This window comes from Aphelocoma coerulescens, chromosome 4A (genome assembly GCF_041296385.1).
Source record: "Aphelocoma coerulescens isolate FSJ_1873_10779 chromosome 4A, UR_Acoe_1.0, whole genome shotgun sequence".
Taxonomy (NCBI): domain Eukaryota; kingdom Metazoa; phylum Chordata; class Aves; order Passeriformes; family Corvidae; genus Aphelocoma; species Aphelocoma coerulescens.
The window spans coordinates 6792335-6812864 of NC_091018.1; the positions used below are offsets into that span (position 1 = coordinate 6792335).

General features: G+C 46.7%; 1 protein-coding gene across 1 annotated transcript in view; it reads left to right on the forward strand.

Moving 5' to 3' along the window:
• Positions 1-1400: 1400 nt before the first annotated feature.
• LOC138110363 (rho GTPase-activating protein 20-like) overlaps positions 1401-20530 on the forward strand; it is a 32960-nt gene continuing 13830 nt past the window's right edge. The window contains exons 1-5 of the mRNA XM_069015130.1: positions 1401-1544; positions 15620-15702; positions 18442-18612; positions 19120-19269; positions 19783-19824. Coding sequence (XP_068871231.1) covers positions 15623-15702; positions 18442-18612; positions 19120-19269; positions 19783-19824 — 443 coding nt within the window. The 5' untranslated portion in view covers positions 1401-1544; positions 15620-15622. The remainder of the gene's footprint in view (positions 1545-15619; positions 15703-18441; positions 18613-19119; positions 19270-19782; positions 19825-20530) is intronic.

A 20530-nucleotide genomic window follows, 5' to 3' on the forward strand; every position in this document is an offset into this window, starting at 1 on the left:
GAGGTATTTCCCAGGAGAATGAGAGCTGATGGGGAGGGACTGCATAGTTTGTAATACTCCATGAATGTGTGCGGGGAGGCGAGGGGGGAGTGGGGAGGCGGGAAGGAGGAAGGGAAGGAGGGGACTGGCTGCTTTATTTTGTATTTTTAAAGGCAAATCACTACTCTTTCATTTTCCGAAAATGTCTCTTTTATTTCTTGCATTCAAAAGTACTTGTAAGGGTTGTTTAGAGACAGAGGAGATGTCATCCCCAAAATTTCATAACTTGTCAAATCTTGTATGCAGAGAGAAAATAAAGATCAGACCACAGAGTACCAGATGGCAAAGTATTCCTCATATTTCTTCAGAGTTTTTAAAAATCTTTTGACCTTCCAAGACAGTCTGTATGACTGAGATGTGGTGCACTCTCGTCTTCTAAACACTTACATTTATTTAACACTTTGAGTAGTTGTTTTCAGGACTGAACCTGTGACGTGAAAGAGATTAAAATAGCTTAACCTGGTTTAGAGTACATTTTCCTCATGTAATATATCCCCTTCAGCACATCTCCAGAGAGGGTTTTATAGGACAGATATTTCTCAAAGTGACAGAACTGTGAAAGTGTCTGCCCTTGGTACATTGGAATACCTTGGAATAGTCTCTCAAGAGGATTCTTTCTCAACACAAACAGACTTCTCCATAGACACAAAACTTCTCTACTGTGCAGATAGAAAACTTTCTAAAGAAAACTTCCTACACAACAACAACTAAAACCTACAAATGGGGGTAGAAAGAGAATGCATTTGGGCCCCTGTTGCTTTTCCTGCCTTCTCTATGATAACTGGTCCTTAGAAGCCCCACCATCCCAGCCCACTCCCTGGGTAGACCCCACTCTAGGCAGCACCATTAACGGAGCGCAGCAGGAGCTCGGGCCAGTATCTGAGGGCTGTTACACACCACTCTGCTCTCTCTGGTATGGCAAAAATCCGCGTGAGAGGAGCCTTAAAAGTCTTGGAGTGGGAAACAGAGCGCTCAGGTGCCCTGGTGTGCAGGAAGAGCGGCCTTCCAGAACACACGTGCCCGGCTGTCCCGGCTCCTGTCACTTCTTGGCTCTCCCACCGCGTTTGTCCAGAAAATCGATCTCGTAGCGTCACTTTCTGGGTCGCTCTTTTTCCGTACTAGCTCCGGGCTCCCAGGTAGCGCCCACCGTGGTCACCGCGGCCATTGCGAGCTGGGGCAGAGGCAGCTCCGGGGCGGCCTCAGAACCCCTTCATGTGCCCGAAGGGGGTCCCCCGGGGCTCCGAGGCTCGGCCGTCCGGCCGCCGGAGCCGCGCTCGGGGCGGGGGCGCCGCGGCCCCGCCCGGCCCTGCCCCGCCCGGCCCCGCTCCGCCCCTCCCCGCGCTCACTCGCGGCCGCTGCTCCGGGACCGAGCGTGGGGCCGCCGCCGCCGGCAGCCACCGGCCAGCAGCCACCGGCCACTGGCCATGGGCCGCGCCGGGCCCCTGCCGCGGGCATGATAGCGCGGCCGCGCCCCGAGCTGCGCCGCGGGCTCCGCGCGGAGCCAGGCAAGTACCGCGGCCGTGCCGCGCTCCGTCCCGCGGGGGCTGCGCCGCGGACGGGACGGGACGGGACGGGACGGGACGGGACGGGACGGGACGGGGGCGGGTGTGCCACCGCCGGGGTGGCTGCGCTGCGGGTCGGTGGCGGAGACGTTCAGCTGTCGACGCCGGGGCCGCGGGAGGCTCCGCGGAGGCGGATCGGGAGGCGCTGGATGGGCCGGGGGCGGCGGAGGTGGGGTCCGGTGTGTGCGGAGCCGGGGTCGTGCCCGCGGTCGGGACGGGACTCACGCGGGACTTTGGGAGCGCCGGTGCGGTGAAGCGCGTTCGCAGAATCCCTGCTGCATCCCGCCGCTGATCCAAGGGAGCTGTCGGGGGTGCGTTATGTGTGCTCGTGTCGGGACAGAAGGACAGGCGCGGTACCCTGCCATCGCTGCCTCGTCCCTCCGCCCCCCCGGCAGCAGCTGCAGCCGCCCCTGGGGGCAGCTGGCGGCACCGGCTGCGGCCGGACGGGAGTGCCCGGCCTTTACAGAACAGCAACTGTCCTTGGTGATTTTTCAGCTCAACAGAACAAACAACAAAATATCATATTAGCTCTAAGGTTAGCCTGAAATAATGGAAAACGAGAGGGAAAGCTGTAAGCATTTTCTAAAGTGCCAGTTTGAAGTTCTCAAATGATTCATCCAACACAAACAGTGTCTGAGTGGAACAATTTTCTTTGCAGGGAGTTTCCACTGGAACAAATAGCAAGTTCTGTTTGAAAAAAAACATAAAAAAAAAAAATTTGCAGCTAGTTGTAATACTTGTAATGCTTTCCAGGGGCTGGAGTGTGTCCACAGCCAGGTAAATCCTTGTGATCCAGAGTGATGGTTCATTGCAGCTGTTGCTGCCAGTTCTTTAGAGCCACTTGCAGTTTTTACCTATGAGCCCTACCTAAGACAGTGGTGGCTGGGTTTCCGTTTACCTTCTGACGTTATTCCATATTTACAATATTCCTTAACATTCTTTTTGCTAAGCAGACCCCTGCCTATTGATCCCTTTGTGTAACCCAGAGTGTTGCTGTGATGTGGCAACTCCGCATTATCTGCAGACGATGGAAAATGAGGGCATTTAACAAGGTGCTCTTTGCCTCAGCATCACAGCCAGTGTCTCACTTGCACAGCCTGACCAGTAGGGCCATGAACACTTCTTCTGCAGGAGCAGGAAGCTCTATTTAGATTGTATTCCCCAGATGCACAAAGGAGGACCAGGCACTGAACCTCAGCCTTCCACTGATGCCATTAAGGACCTGGTCATCAGTTTGTCGAGCATGACTTTCAGCTCATTAAGCCACGGGTACTTGATGGGTTATGTACAAATGGGAATGTTCCTGATCATCAGCTGCCAGTGCCTCGCCGAGAGCTGGCTCATGCCCAACTGCAGGGAAGTTCTTGGGTAAACTTCTTGGGCCCCTGGACTGATGCTTTCCTGTGCACAGCTAAAGAGAAGTATTTAGTCTGTGAGCCAGAGAGAGGTGTTCAGGAGGCTGTTTTGGTCTGTTAAACCTACCCCCCGAGACTGCAGCTGACCAGTTTTCTCCAAGATCTCACTGCCTGCACAGGCAATAGCTTTGTTGTAGCCCATCTATTTATCGCCCTCTAGTGAGGTTTTAAAAATTAACATAGATTCCTTCCATGAGGAAAATAAATATTAGAGTTTATAGGTTTAAGTAGATTTGGATTTTTTGAGAGTCAGTGGTTTCACGGAATCCCTCTCAAACATGATACCACACTTTGGATGGGTGCATAGCCTAATTTTGGATAGGCATGGAGATGTAATGATAGTGTGTGTGTCTCCCCTGCAGTCGCTGGGTTCTCAGCAAAGGTCTTTGTATCAACAGCACTGGATACAGTTCCTTTCTTTTTACCTGTCTTTAAGTGCTGTTGCACTTTAGATTTTGGCTGAACCCAAATGTAGATCACTTGACATGACTCTGGTCTAGGTGATTGCTTATGCTTCTTGGTGCTCCACCTTTCTTAATTATAATTCAACTGGGCTAGCCCCAGACTTGGGAAGTGGTCTTTTCTTTGCAGAGGAGCTAGCTCCAGGGTTGAAACTCTTTTAGGTTGTAACCAGGGGATGTGATTCAATCACCTCTGTAGTCAGACTGGTTTTACTTCACAGGTATGGGAGATGATGAGAAATGTACCATGAATATGGTTTCTCTTAATTAGCCTGAAGATGTAGCGGGTGCTTGTTCTTCATGACCAGCCATGAGGGTTCTCAGATCCTCACCTGCTTGTAATGCATAAGGTTCTGGTTTGCAGCTCTGATGCAGAGATCCTTGTGGATCCTTTCCTGGTCCCTTGTGGACAGCATTACATCAGCAGCACAGTGTACTCCATCTTCCTGCCTGCCCCAGGTTCACCACCCTTCTGTCACACCAGCACCCTCCAAAACACCCCCAGATTCCTGTATTTGTTCTGTTCACCTTCATCAATATACTACACACTCCTCCACTCTTGCCAGTTGACACCATTCAGCTCTTGCTGGAGCAAGAGCTCCCAGCAGATCTGAATACAAACACCTCTGAGAATGCCCCCAGCAGCACTCAGCCACTCAGGCTGTTGCTCACCTGTGTCCTGCGTCACCTGTGTGCAGTCACATCCGTGTCACACACACCTGTCTCAAATGAACACCCTCAGCAGCCTCCGGAGCACCAGCAGCGCATTGGCTGTTGGCAGCACTGCTCAGGGGACACCCCACGGTGTGTCTGACTGGCAGCTGGCACACACAAGTCACCCAGGGGCCGTACTGAAGTGTGGTGCTGTGGTGCACACTGAGCTACATGGATGGCTTCTCAGCTAAGTCAGGAAATCTGCCGTGGCAGCTCCCCACCCCTCTGTGTGCTGCTAGTGTGGGACTGACATCTCCTCAAGGCAGTGTCAGCACTGTGGCTGCTGACATCTAACAGAGCAAACAGCCAGTCTGCTTAACAGTACCTTCTCCACTTCAGCCAGAGGCTGGGAGTGTGACAGTCACTGTGGTTTAAAGCAAGCTAAAAACCAATAAACCCCACTTCTTCTCATCTTCCACTTCTCTGCATTTCCTCCTGAGGTATCTTAGAGCTGTGGGAAGAGGAACTGGCACAGGGATAGGTGCTCAGCGCCCCTGTACTAGGGGTAAGCCCTTCTTTGCTTGTGCACAGTGTTGCCCTCCTCATGTTCCCACAGACCAAATGGCAGGACAGATAAGGACATGAAAGTTTCCAAAACCAGGCACCCATAGTTAGCCCCTCGGAAAACAGCTAGGGTGGCGCCCAGTTTGTGGTACGTGAGAGAGAAACTGAAGCAAAACAGGATGCTTTTGTGATTTAAAACTTATTTTTCATAATTCCTATTTAAAGGCTTGGTTTGGTTTGGTTTTGAAGTTGTCTGCTACATTTATTGGGAAATTTATAACCAAAAGAGCTTTGTGCATGTGTATGTGTGTATGCAGATGTGTATGTGCACATGTCCTTGTGTAGGGATTGCACATGAAGAGGCTGCTATTCAACCTCAGGAAAATTTTCCTCTTGAAAATTAGTAAAACTACTAGATACTAACAGCTAAGTAATGGCAAATATAAATTATATCTATGTAGCTCGTCTGTAAATCTTGCTGGATAATTGTTTTTTGCTCTGAACACCTCAAAATTGGAAAGATTAGGTCAAATTATAAAGTGTTTACCAAAGACCCATGAAAATACTCATGACTGGATATATTAGTTTACTCATAAACATGTAAAGATCAAGTAATGGGAAATGGGGCACAATAGACAGATTAGGAAGCCTTTGGGATCGTCTGTACTCCATAGTATGTCCTGTATTTAGCCTAGTTTCAGCTGATGCAGTTTTCACACTATAGATGCTAAGGCAAAAGTGAAAAAGAAATGCTGTGAGAAATTAAAGCAGGGAATAATATATGAATAGAATAATTGTCTTTAAATTGAATGTTTCTTGGAGTTTTCTACTGCCTGCCCCTTCAGGCTGTACTGGAAATGGAGACACAGAGAACAACATCTCCAAAAAGCCCCATGGCCACTCTCCAGGTGCTCCTGGGGGCAGGTGAACCTCCGTGCTTCTGTGCCTCTGTGCTGCCCCTCTGTCACACAGATCCAACCCCCACAACCCCACCCTGTGCCCTTGCACAGGGCATGAGGGGTCATTATGCTGCTTTAGCCTTACTGGCTGCCAGGGGATGATATACCCACTCTCACCACCCCCATCCTCTGCAGAACACTGGCATTTTATTACTGCCTTCAGGGGAACAAGATTTTCTGCCTTTGTTGTTTCTTTTCCTTGGATCATCTCGGAGTTTCTGCAGTGGCTTGCAGCAGTTGCTCCTGTGGAATAATTATAACAGCCTTGTGCAAGGAACTTTATGTGCATAGAAGTGATTCCACTGTTTGTATTTTCCTACCTCTCATGCCATCAGAGAATGGGACATGTTCTTTAAGGCCACACAGCCTGACTTGCATTGGTTCATAGCAAGAGCTAAGTAGTAAAAGAATGTGCATATTTCTTTGCTAGCCTTGGCAAACTCTCCCCTGGCCTCCAGGTTATTTGATCTTCAAGCTTCTCATCAGCTCTGATCAGCTTCTCTCCTTCCCTTTCCCAGTCCACTGGCAGCTCTTCAGGCTGTGTTTTCAAACCTCTCCTTTGCATCTTCTGTTTCACATGGGCTCAGTTCACATAATGCTGCTCCCTCCTGCCTTCCCTTTCTTGACCTTTTCTCAGCAGCTGAGCAGTGTCTCCCTCTTGGCCTCTATCACTGCTCAACCCTTAATGCCTTCCTGCAACTCCAAAAACTGGCAAAAAAGTGTGATTGTTCAAGCCAAAATCTACTTTTATTTGCCCAGCTCATGTAACATTAGACTCACAGCTCCACTGAAATTCATGATCTTGGGATCCTCATTTGAGGGTAGGATGTCTATTTTTCATTTCAATCAAATGCAGAATTCTGTGGAATTAAATCCTGCAATTCAGCACAAACCTATCCTGGGGTCTGATAAGAAGTTTGACAGTAAATGCTACTATGAGTGTACCCACAGTGATGCTGACAGGCAGAAGAGCAAGCAGCAGAAGGAGGAAAATGCCTTTCATGGTGTGTGCTAGCAGAGATGCTGTTGATTAACCCATTTTTCAGCCAGTCAGCTCTGTGAATGCCATTTAACAACCACCGAGTCTGTATAATGCTAACGGGATGCTTATAAGGCATAAAGGGATTAATGTTCAGCTCTAATGAAATCCAGATGCACAGAGCTGCCTCTTCTCAAAGCCCTTTCTCTGGCCAAGCTGCAAATAAAATGATTTAATCATTGTAAATAGATGAGAAGCACCATCACTCAACATGAAGCAACATTCACTCAGTACTTAAGCTCACAGGCTCCAAAGGCTGCTGGCAGTGGCCTGGTGGAGGGGCCCACTGACCCTCTGCCTGCAGCAGCATCAGTCATGTGGGGGGAACGTGGGACCTTCCTTGGGGAGCACAATTCCTGCAAGTTTGCATTAGGGCTGGGGGAAGCTGGCTTGGAAACCAGCCTCATTCTATCCCTGAGCAAAATCCAGGGCAGTTCTAAAGGTGGTGAGTCACTGGTCAGCCTCCCAGCGGTGCTGTGGGCCACTGGCACCTTGGCACCTTGCCCTGGGTGTGTGCCTGGGAGAGGTGAGGATTTGTACCAGTGTCAAGTGGAGCTGTACTGTCTGCTCAGGAGACCTGAAGCATTTCTGCCTTGTAAACTGTTTGTGGTTTGCACTTTCTCTTCCTTGCACAGTTTGTATTTTCCTTTATCACGCACAGACTTGGGTAGTCTGCACTTCAAGCAATGGGAGGTAATCTCAGCCCTGGCAGGGTCTGGACCACCATACTCATGCTCAGAAGCCCTGCATGGAAAGGCTGAAGTAATTCTGCAGCTGAGCAGACCCAGCTGTCTATGAGTTTTTAATTTTTAATGTGGCAGGAGGAGGGGTTTTGAACCAAGAGGCAGGGAGAAAAGGAGTTATTTTAAAGACACTAAGGAATGTGTTACATTTTTCTGTTCCTCAGATTTGGCTGCTCTGCAAGTTTTTCATTTTGCCAAAGCTCAATTCAGTGAACTGTTTATTTGCATTTTTAAAGAAAGAGCATGATTCTTAATTTACTTTGGCCTCATTGATGAATTTTTATCCTGTGAAACCCAGCAAGTTCCCTTCCAATGTTATATATACAACTTCACAACACAAACTTCTACCCCAAAGTACCAACATAAATTAAATGGTCCAAAGGGCTTTATAAAAGCATACCCCCACCGATTTCCCATGTGAGTAGTATCTGTAGTCACCTTCTATTCACTGATGTCATGCTCATTGTCAGAGCATGCCTCAGCTTAAGGCCAGAGACCATAAATGCACATAGAGCTGTGTAGAGATTTTCTTTGGAATTCCTTGTGAGATGTTCCTGGGGTAGCTTTCAGCATTGGTTCAAAGGAAGGAAAGGAATGAGAAAAGAGTCCTACTATAAAATGATATCAAAACATGTAGGGGCAATCTGTTGTGATGGGTTTTCAGCATATGAAGAAGAATTTCAGGAAAATCCCAACAGATGCCAGATGTTTGGTCTAATCCAATATCAACACATATTTCAAATTTACTTGGCCCCGGACATAAGAATCGTGACAAAACTGTCTGGACTTCCAAGAAAAGGGAAGAAATTTTACAAAACAAGGTTTTACTTTTCCCACTGCTTTCAATCTCCCTTGCCAGTACTAGAAGGGGGAGGAAGCACTTCATCTAGCATCTGTTCATGTCTTGCCAGGCTAAATGCTCAAAATTCAGAAGTATTTCTGAATCAACATCAATATTTATTGATCTCTTCAATTTCCATCAATTAGTGATTTGCTGTGCTGTGCTAGTGACAGAAAGAGACTTGTATTTGTGTTGTTCAAAGTTTTTCAAATTGATATTGATGCAAAAAATACTTTGTCCAAGTGTATCCTTTGGATGTTCGGGGCCTATTCCTGCTGCAGGTGATATCTAAGAATGACCCTCACCAGCAGTAAACATTGTTCTTGCAGTGCTTTTTTTCTGTTGTTCCAGAATATATAAACACCCCTCTCCTGCTGAACCTTAAGATTTGCAGAGAAAAGACTGCCTGTCGATGTTCTCAGCAGAGGCTGCCTCTAATTTTCAGAGATTCTGTCCACCAACATTGTATCAGGGTTGAGAGGCTTGGAAATAGCAGGATATATTTTTATTTTTGTATTCATCAGTTTTCACCTCTCTGTCCGGTTCTGGGACCTCAGGGAACACAGAGCTGCAGGTGGGCACCATGTTTTTTTACAGAGGCACAGTTGATGGATGACACCTGTGGTTTGTCTTCCTGCTTAAAGCTTTTGGGCCCCACCTTGCCTGTCTTTGAGTGACAGTTGAGAGTTTTGCTCTTCTTTGGGACCCCGAGCAGTGCTGTGTCATGGGACTGAACATTTGTGCTGTTCTCCAGGCATGGGCATTGCTGGCAAGGCTGTGTTCAGTAGCCAGAAAAACAGCCCCAAGCCATGACAAGTTCCAAGTGTCCTTATTTGGGTTCCAGCCCAGTGCCACTTAAGAAAATCCCCATTACATCAGTTGCTCGGAAAGACCTGCTTCAGTCAGGAAGACTGGTGCTCTGTGTGGTGACAGTCCCTTCCACACTTTGCAGGATATCCTCCCTCATTGCCATCCACTGCTGGCATTGCTCCAGACTCCGAGGAAGGCACAAGTAATCCATGGCAGCAGGGAAAAAATGTGGCATGGAACAGATTAGTGTGAATTAAGCTAATCCCCAGCCACCTCCCTTTCCACCTCCAAGTGGAAAACCCACCTGGCCTTTGGCAGGCAAGAATTGTTTCTCTCAGTCCCGCTTATATGGGACATTTTAAAATAAACCAGCAGGGTTCCATTTCTTGGAAGGAAAAGGAAATGTTTCAAAGTGTGTCCTTGCAAACTGGTTTACTGCCACCAGGCTCTGCATATTTTAAGAAATGTTTTAGTTTGTTTGGAGCTGTGTATTAGCAGTAAGAGAGAGGGAAGCAGTTAGTGAAACATGACAGGAAGATGAAGTTTTGTAAAATGGCTCAGATAAATATTTACATCCAAGTTTCTTAGCTCTGAGTTCACATCAAACCATGGTTCATACAGAGCATGTATTTTGGAGGGCCTTCTCCATTTTGGAGCCTTTTTCCTGTCGGGTCATGCTGGCCTGCCTGCCTGGCGGTGAGCTGGAAGGAAGCTGGTTAGCAATGCCTAGTCATGACCACTATCATGGGAGTATATCTCTGCTATACATGGCATCTTCATAGAATCACCGAATGGGTAAGGCTGGAAGGGACCACATTGGGTCATCTGGTCCATCCTCCCTGCTCAAGCAGGTCATTCCAGAGCACAATGCACAGGACTTTGTGCAGACAGTTCTGGAATATCTCCAGAGAGGGAGACTCCACACCCTCTCCGGGCAATCTGTTCCAGTGCGCACAGAACCTGCACAGTAAAGTTCTTCCTCATGTTCAGATGGAGCTTCCTGTCTTCCAGTTTCTGCCCGTTGCCTCTTGTCCACTGCTCAGCACCACCGAGCAGAGCCTGGGTCCAGCTTCTGACACCCTACCTTCAGATACTGACAGACATTGATGAGGTCACCTCTCAGTTGTCTCTTCTCAAGGCTGAACAAGCCCGGGTCCCTCAGCCAGTCCTTGTAAATGAGATGATCCACTCTTCTTCCCCTGGCTGAGAACTGTGCAAAGAGGGGGAAGCCAGTGTAGGAAACAAATCACAGCCCAGGGTTTTATCTTGGTCCTAGAACTCCAAATATTCACCTTTAAGAGACACTTGGAGAAGTGGAGTGTTTTTATCTTATTCTGAGCTGGGCAGGAAACCAAGGCTGAGAAGAAAACACATCTCCTCCAAGGAGGTGACAGCATGATGTAGGAAGGAGTGTAGTTTTTCAAGCCAGTATCAGCCAAGACCAGGCTGGCAGAGTGGCACAGCACCCTGATGAGACTCAAGGCAGGCAACCACATCATGCCTGCCTCCCAGTGGGTGCCATGTGATGGATTTCCCATTTGAGGCAATGGGGAATGGCTGCAAGACAACAGCTGCTGGAGCCCCTGCTAAAACTGTTCCAGCTTGAGGGGTCATGTTCAAACTGTACAGTTTGCTGAGTGGCAGATGAAGTCTGGGAGCAGGAGTGAAGGAGACAGCAGTCGTGCGGGTGCACTTTTCCCTAAACTCACTTTAAGTGTAAGTCCACATACAATGGCAAGCCAAGGTTTTTTTCAGTTCATGTAACCTAATGCCTGATTCCGTTTTATGCACTGAACAATTTTCTCTTCTGTCTCATTATCTTTGTCTAATGGCATTTTCTAACTAGAAATGCAACAGCAGTCTGACATGGGTACATGGTAGAGCATCCAGCGCTCACATGAACAGAGCAGGAGGCGGCAGTGTCCCACATTATCTCATTAAGAGACTTTCATAGGCATGCCTCTGCTAATGTAAACTCATTATCGGCTAGAACAGCAGCAGTTGCTTTCACATGGATGGATCCAAGTCCAAGTGATGAATTGTTTCTGTACTCTTAACTGGGTTCTTAAATATTTTTTGAATGCTGCCTGAGAACTAAGTGGCCATGTGCTACATTTATACAGTAACTTTTGCCCTGTTCCAGTAGACCACTGACAACTGTGCTCAGCTGATTACTAGCAGTGATCTGCTATCTGCTCTGACAGCACATGCTGATACTGTGAGGGGAGTATTTGTAGGAACAAAGTGTTTCACAACATCCATCCAAGAATAAGAATAATGTTGATGTTGCAGGCTCTGAACAATCTGTGATGCTTCAAATAATCAACGACATAGTGACCCATGTTTTACTCTCTCTCACTGTGTCTTTAGCAACATAAGTCTCCCTAACAGATAAGAATGTCAGCATGAAATGGACTCTGAGTACATGGTTATAAAAATTGGGGTGGTTTTTTTGAAGAGTATATGATACCCTTTCATCACCTTTGCAGCAAAGAAGTGGACTATTTGTCTAATGAGGGGAGAGTGACACTGACAGCTTAATGTTCCACATAAAAGAGTAACAGAGCCTGGCAACTGAGAGCATTGGGAGCAGCAAATTTCCCTTGGAAGTGTGAGCTGGGTGCTGCAACCCCACCTTGAAACGCTGGGGTTGAAGAAAGCACGGGGTAGTTTCAAAGAAACAGTGTATCAATATTTCTGAAACAAATATTTCAATTTATGTTTTGCAGAAAAAATCCTGTTAAACAATTTTTTTTTCTGAATGGCAACTAAACCAAACAGTGTCATTCCAGTGCTACAGGCATTGCAAGCTTTGACCAGCTATTGACAGAAGGAAAACCCACCCTGTGCTAAGCAGGTGTCATTATTTTTCAGCTCCATCCCACCTTAACTATCTGGAGAATAACATTCAAGTGCAGAGGTCAGTGGGGGAAAAAAACCCCACTGCTGCTGGCCAGCTGAGCCGATAGCATAGACCATACATGGATTTGGAATGAAGGGCATTAGACTCACAACCTCCCTGGTGCCAAGAAATACACAGCTAAAATCAGCAGCTCAGAGATGAGTAATGCACAAACATGGTCCAGAGTGTTAGAAGTGTTCAAGCACTTCCAGAGTATGTTGGGTAAATGAGTATCTGTTTCCATGGCACCAAAACAGCACAGCGATCACGCCATGTCCTTCAGCGGTTCTGATTCCGTGCCCAGTGAATGAGAGCGAAGCTGACCTCCAGGAAAACACTCCCTGGCTCCTGCATGGAGGAGCACAACGAGGTGCCCTCTTCATCTAGAAACAATGCTCGTGGGCAAGAGCTGCCCAACGCTGCTGGCAGCCAGGTGAGCCTGGCTGGGAGCCACCAGCCCCCTCCTTGGAGCCCAGCCAGCTCTGCTTGAGCCCAGCCTTTGGGCAGGAGGATGAAGGGGCTCCGACATCAGACAGAGGACTTGTAATGCTGCTTCTGTGTAGTGAGATGGGAGGGGGTTTTTTGCAAGAAAACCATAAAACTGTAGAGCTTAGAACATGCAGGATTCAGAGCGTATTTACATGGCACTGGGAGAACACTCAAGGTGTTAGGAGACTCTGTCCTTCTCCAGCTGCCTCTTAAGAAAATATCACTTACATGGGCTGGCCCATACACAAACTGTTTAAAATGGGGTACACACCTAGGTTCTCCCATGTGGAGAGGGAGCACACAAGCAACTGTTCTACTTTGTATGCCTACTGAAACCAAAGGCAGAAAAATTTATTATTCCTTTATTAAATATGCAAATTAAGTATGTTACCCCTGAAATTGTGCCAATTAGTTGTGTCCAATTCCCTCAGTCCAATGCTAGTTTCAGAGCGGCCAAAATGATTGCCTTACCTACAGTAAGGGGACTCCGTCATCTCAGTGATGTCCTGCCAAAGGGACGTGACTGGCTAGGATCAGAGACTTTGGCTGAGGTCTTGGAAGGCAGTTTTTTGGTTTGCCTAGAGTCTCTTTGGGGTCAGGCAGCTGGACCTCTGGACAGCTGATGATCTCAGCATTTTTTTTGGAGAGATCAAGTATGGGGAGTACCTTGTGTCCTGTAGTCACAGCATTTCACTGGAAACTCACAGTTCTGTCTTTGTTAGATGTCCAGGGGTAGCCCAGTGCCTGCTGGAAGTGATGCTCTGGGACAGGTCCTCAGACCTCTCAGGAGAGGTGAGGTGTGTGGGCAAAGACAAGGCTGCTTGGAAGGCACTGCTGCCACCATTCAGATACAGTCTGAAACCCTTGCCAGTGGTCAGAAGAAGAGATCCACCAGTACTGACTCCCTGAAATTTATTCCGGGATAAATGCCCTCCTACACTAAAATTCCACCATGTATGTCTTTAGTACCACTTGTACCCCAGAAGAGAGTGGTTTCGGAGTGGCCAAAATGATTGCCCTACCTACAACAAGGTACTGTGTGCCGTGGGATTCGTTGGCACAGAAGATACTATCACAAGCAAGGGTTTATTACAATGCCATTGAAGATGCTGCTGCAATCTGCAATGTCCCTGGCACAGAGGTGCACCAGCTCACCCTGTCTTCATCCGTGACCGCTGCAGCTGGCAGCTGCTGGCATTTGCCCCCAGGCATCCACACCCATCCTCGCTTCCCACCTTAAGATAGTGCATGACGGATGCTTTGCTGCATTATGCTTGTAGGAACATTTTATTCTATTAAGGCACCTCCAGAAGCCAGATGTTCTGTTTTAGTAGGAACTTCCTTTTTTAAAAACAAGCATTTCTGAGCTGATGTTATTTTTATTCAGTTCTCCCTGTGAAACTTCCAAAGACAGATTTTCGCTTGGCAATGTCATAGCAGGGTATGAGGGAGAAATAGCCATCCGTCTCTGTCTACATATGTATATGTACCCAGGGAACCCCATCAGGGAGCACTACTGATACTGCAAAGTGAATATTCATATATTAGGAAATTGCTTTACTAAATCACACTTGCAGGCCCACTCCAGCTCGAGTTACATAATCACACATGCTTTTGCACAAGGTCATCTGTGCTTTGGAGGCTTCTGTTGGACCTGATCAGGCATGGAGTCAGGAGTCTGTGTTGTAGAAAGCTCTAGCCTGTAGGATTCCCACGTCTTTTGTTGCAGAAGTCAAAAGGTATAAACTAAATGGGAGATGAGGAGGATGTCCCTTCCCTGACAGCTGGACTCCACACCAGCCTCTGCCATGGATTTCCTTTCTGAACTGTGTTAAATCATGTAACCAACTTTTATTTTCTCACACAAACCCCTGGAGACAGACCTGCAGCCATGCTTAGCTTCTGTAGCTCCAGGGAGGGTAAACAGAAGCAAGTACTTCAAACCAGCCCCAGCCAGCCTTCCAGTTTGCTCTGAAAAACCAGACACAATGTGGTGAACACCAGTCATGCAAATTGACTGAAATGGCTCTGTCCTTTGCATTTCTATCACTGATATGAGGATAATACCTTCCTCTGACATCACAAGAATGTTAATATTGTCATAAGGTGCCAAGCTGTAATAGCCTTGTGTCCTCAAAGATGGAACCAGTGAGCTCACATGCAATGAATGTCTTCTGTGTTCAGCACAGACCTTGAAAAGTATACAGTTAACAAAAGGAAAAAATTTTCCCCATAGGGCCTCTCCCTCATCAACCAGCAATCATGATTTCTTTTATTCTTAGAATTTTTCTTATTTTGTAACATTCAGAAGTCAAAAGATCAGTAAGTCTCAATATGCTCTGAACTCCCTGGCACTTAAAGCTCTAACATAGGCAAATGCTGAAATTAGAAATGAGCCATGGGACAGATTTTCCCATGCTTACTAATCAAGAGTCACTGATGTAAGGATTTCTCTCCCAGGCTAAAATCTGTCATCTTTCTCCAGCACAAAATTTATTTAGCAAATAAAAGGAGACCTGTGACCTCTGTATATGTTGACTTGGATAGTTATCATTTCTAACTCTCAGGTCTCACCATTACAGTCACCCCACTTCTGTGTTATATAAGATGCTGTGGCTGTTAAAAAGGACACAAATGTCTTGAGGTTAGGCTGCCTGGAGAGGGGCCTAGTAACAGCCTGTTTGCTGAACCTGTGAGTCATGGAAAATGAAATGAGAGAAAAATCTACTAAGGAGCCTCATCCATTCCTCCAGCTGATAAAGTACAACTCCCTAGAGTATTACATGCTCTTCATATCTTTTTCTGGTCCAGTTTTAAATTGTATTTCTATACCTTTCCCTAACAAACTATTCCATGGTATGAATGTTTGGAAGCTTTTCTTGAACTTCATACTTTGGGTTTTTTCCTCTGTTTATTCATATAATTACTTTGAGATTTGGCTGTGAAAACATAAATGTGAGAGTTGAGCAGTGTTTTAATGATCAGGAAGGGGAGGGAGGTGTCTGACAGCACAGATCATGACTTTCAGTGCTGAGGTTTCATGACTATTAGCTAGACAAAAAGAAAATTTGTGGAGTGCAATGAGCAGCGGGTCTGTTTCCAAGGTGGCCAGGCTAACTTGAATATCTTTTTGTCTTGCAGAAGATGAAGCCCATCGTCCAAAGAAGACGATCTACCTCATCTGCCATTACCAAAGCCCTTGGCAAATCAAAGTCCCATTCCAGGTAGAGGAAATACCTTTCTGACTCCTGTTTCCATCTTTCTGCCTATACAGACTGAAATCAAACTGGTTTTCAAATTCATTTAACAATGTTGAGGGCAATTTGGTCCTGCAGCAGGGGCAGGCAGGGGCAGGTGGAGAGGGACAAGGCACCAGACAGACGTGGTGGGTTGCAGGACATGAGCTGCACTTAGCACCCCTGAGAAGCATCCTGGCGTTCCACCTCATCATTTCCCTGTGCAGCCACCCCCAGCTTACTCACTGCCAGAGCCCTCTGCAGCCCTTGCTCCATCTGCTGGACTGTCAGGGGGAGGGACGGCCCTGAGAATTGCCTCTGGCTCAGCTACAGGTATACCTGGGCAGGTTAGGGGGCTGGAGCTGCTTCTGGAGGTGGAGGGAGTGGTGGGAGGCATGCCCAGGCCCTGATAGCCCTGTGCAGGATGGCATCAGCTCAGGATGTTTGTTGGAAGAACCGCCAGACCCAGACATGCTCCAGGACAGCCATGTCCCTGTCAGAGGACAGCAGCTTTCCCTTACAACCAGCTGGGGTAGTGGAAAGCTGCCTTCCTTGCCTGCATCTCCATCAAGTCTCTGCTGATGCTTTGCTCCTGCAGTGTGAAGCACTGGGAATGTCAGCAGTCAGGGAGCCACATGCCAGATATACATCTTCTGCTGAAACTCTAAGTGTGCTTACTTAGCCCTGTGCTGAGCACCTCAGTTCCAACAGTGGGAGCTGAGTCCTCCTTGACCTCATCCCCTCTTCCTCCTGCAGCACTGTGTCGCTGCTAGAGACAAATAAGGGGATACCATGGTCCTTTCTGCCTTGCTCTGATAGCAGTCTTGTAAATAACATTTCCTGAGGGATTTTTTTAGTTTGATTTTTTTTTTCTTTGTAAGAAAGAGATGATAAAGCTGAATTGATTGACATTTTGATCTGGACCAGCCCTCCCGAAGAATATCCCTTTTGTATCATACCATTGGTGATCGATGCACAGTACATCCTGCTTCTCTGGAACAAGTTGGGGGGGGGGGTCAGTGGAGACTGGATCATTTAATATAAAGGGCAGGACTGATTTTCATTTGGTTGTCATTTGACAAAGTTATGTGACTTCTTTGTCCTTCCTCCCACCCACTCTAAATTGCACTAGGGGAAAAAAAAGTGAGGAAGAGAAACAAATTCTTGACTTTATTTGGCTGGAGAACATCCTTGTGAGGGAGGAAAGCTTTAAATGTTTCTTGTGATGTATTGCTATGGAGGGAGCTGGTCCAATGCCATCTTTGCTTAGGCCACCAGAGCATCAGTGAGATTTTTTTGCTATCCTGCCATTGTGTTTATAAAGCTGGGTAATCTTCCATCTTTAGGAAATCCACTGCTGGGATTATAAGATCCCGTGGCTCCCATTGCTCAGCTGATGGACAAGGAGACCTTTTAATACCATATCTGAAGGTTATTTAGCTTCTCACTTGTTACCCCACAGCTGCATAAGCCAAGGATTCACTTGGTGGCTGTGGAGAGGTGAGGAGGAAAGAGGTAATTTCTGTTTGCCAGAGTGCAGGTGATCCTGTGACTGGGGGATGATTTTAGTAAAGCAACTACTGGCTCATTTTAACCTCACTCCTGTGGAAATCAAATGAGTTCAGTTATGAGGCCAGTGGAAACTGAGTTAAGACCAACAATGTCAAAAATACTACACTTACAGCTCGTATGGTTTTTTGTTTGTGTAGAGTGCCCTCAGACTAGAGAGTAGAGCAGTAGAGAGTAGAGCAGTAGAGGGTAGAGCAGAATTGCTGAGGGGTGAAGGGAAGGCAAGTATTCTTGCCTGCAAGCAAGATACACATTTTTGTCTGTGTGTAGAGACAGGAGGATCTCTGTGAGTTTTTTTCTGTGTCAATCTAAGGCTAGGTTCACTAATTAAATCTAATTAAATCAGGGTGAGGTACATGAATACACTGTGTGAACACGAACACGAACTCTTCCATGTTCACGCAGCACATCCCACAGGCTGAGACCCAGAAATGGCTGTGGGAGCTGTTGTGTGCCAGCTGACCTGAGCCCGGAGCAGTGCTCAGGAGGTTGTCAGTGGGGGTGCTGAGGTACAAGCGAGGAGATTGTGCTTGGCAGAGCTCTTCCAGCTGAGGACAGTATAGGGAGAGGGTCTGGTTCAGTCCCCATTGTTGACTGCAGTCAACATGCAAAAACCCTCAGGGTTTTTTGGAAATGGTGAGCACCTGCATGAATCCCAGTGGAAACAACAAGCTGGATGGCAGCCAGGCAAGCCAGAATCAGATGTCTGGAATTAGAGGAGTACATGCAGTTCATTTTCTTTATGCTGTAACTCTTGTGCTGACAAATTGTTCCGTTTGGATGGAAAACATGCGCAGTAAGGGCAGTGCCCCCCACGCCCAGCTGAGCCACGCCAGGAGCTTTCCATGTTCAAGTCGTAGCTCACACACATGTGCAGGAAGTAAGTCTTTTACCTGAGTGAGAAATTACTCACAAACTACTATTTCAGCAGCTTAACATCACAAGATTTGGTGTGGGCATTTAGGCAATTGTCCATCTGTCGGAGGCTGGTAAAGTTAATTGTGCAGAGTTAGGCGAATGTGGGTCATAATAGAGAGCAGTAGGGGCTGGGAGAAGCACGGGGCTATCAGGCTCCTCCAAAACAGATGCCTGTGTCCAATCACAAACCCTTCTATGAAAAGCTTCTGACAAGTCTTGTGATTTTTCTTATTCCTCCAGGGAAACTATTCTTTCCTCCTCCCATTCAGACAATGGGCTGCCAAGTGGCGTGTTCAGCAGCCCAGGCTCCACCTTCATCCTGGATGAGCGAGTACAGCTAACCGTGGGCCTGCAGACCCAGGAAAGACATATGATTTTGTTCAGTGATATGCTGGTCATTGCCAAGTCCAAGTAAGAGGAATTCCCACTCATTCCTTTTCCCAAGTAGGTGCTGTTGAAGCTAGGCTCAGCACATGGTGGGATTTCTGGGGCTGTCCTGTGCAGAGCCAGGTGTTGGACTCAATGATCATGTGGGTACCTGAGATTCTGTGATTCTATGAGACTCTGATCTATTTGTGGAGCACCTAGCAGCCTCCAAAACAATGCTTCTTTAGAAATGTGAATCTAAAATGTGGCATTTCCCCCTTCCACTTTTACAAATTCTTCTTGGTATTAGTGTTTCACTCCATTTGTCTGAAGGGAAAGGTTGTGTAATCAGTTTTGCCCTTTCCCTTATTAAGTTGCTTGAAGATACATCATGAGGGCAAGAGGTAGAAGGACAAAACTGATTGTCCGTCTGACTCCTTCTGCCGCGTATAGATTAAGAGCTGTCACTGCAAGACTGGAAGGGTGCATGATCAGACTCTGGAGGTCTAGATGTTGGTCTCTGGCCTAAGGAATTAATAATTTCCATTGTAGATCCTCCTCCAGCCTGAAGCTGAAAAAGCAAGTGCATCTGAGTGAAGTGTGGACTGGCACCTGTCTCAGCGAAGTGACAGAGAAAAAGATGAGTCCCGAGAACTCATTTGTCATCGGCTGGCCTATCACCAACTATGTTGTCACCTTCAGGTATCTTATCAGACATCAGACCTCCTTCTGCATCCCAGTAGCTACTCAGGTCTCCCATGTGTCAAGTGAAACAATGACTGAGGCTAAAGGACCCATTTCCTTTTCCATTTGCTTACCTTGAAACCTGGGTAACCTGTGCTGGCAGCAAAAGTTTCTAGGAATGGCAGACATTGGGAAGGAAATACTAGGAGAAAGAAAATAGCAATTAGAGGTCACTGCAAAAATAACGAGGTGAAATAACTCCAACTTCACAGAAAGGGATTTGTCCCTTATCTGAACACTCACCAGTATGACAGGAAACGTGGTCCAGTTTGTTGCTGGGATTTTTTTGTTACTATTATTTTTATTATTTGTTAAAATAGAACAGAAGAAGGGAAGGACTGTGCTTTTGTTCCAGGGCTTTGCAGGAAACAACTTTGACTTACAGCCGTATAAATGAAATTGGGTAGAGTTTCAGAAGGCTGTTACCCATTCAGCACTTATTTGATGATCTGCCTCCCTTTTTGTCTTCAGCTCAGCTGATGTGAAGGAACGATGGCTGTCAGCGTTACTGTGGTAAGTGATCCTCCTTTCATCCTCCTGGGTGGTTCCTCTACAGGCCTTAGAGAAATTTGCATGTCAAATTGTGCTCTGATTTTCAGCATGTTAAGTATCTAAGTACTGTTTGAAAAATCCACCTTTGAAATCTGAATCTAGATGCCCCTGGGAGAGTGCAAAATTGGTGTTGTTGGGAAAAAAGGGGTCCATCAGAAGATAATATTGTTGGAGCATCCTTTTTCCTTTGGAGTTGGAGGTTGACTTTGCTAATCACTGTGGAACTGTCCAAAGTGTTACTGATTCTTCAGATGTTTTTTGATTTGAACTAAAATTTTTATTACATTGGATCTAGAGGCTACAGTTCTTTCTTTTTCCTTTTATGTTTTGTATGTTGCTTCCACTAACACCCAGACAAAAGTGCTTATATAGGAACAAAGAGGGGAAGAAATCTTATGATTTATGGAGAACAGTAGTGATCCTGAGGGAACACTGGAAGGTACTATGCAGGACACATCTATCTGCACTGAAGTACTGCATGTGGGGGGTGTGTTAGTCTTTGGGCTCCAGGTGGATAAAGAAGTCAGTAAGAGTGTGTGACTGCACTATGAACATTACATTCATATATGTCATCATTAATCTGTATTTATTACAGTGCCAAGGAGGATGTCCCATCCAAATTTTAGGGTCCTTCTCAAATTTGGTTGGGAAATTATATGCCTTCCCC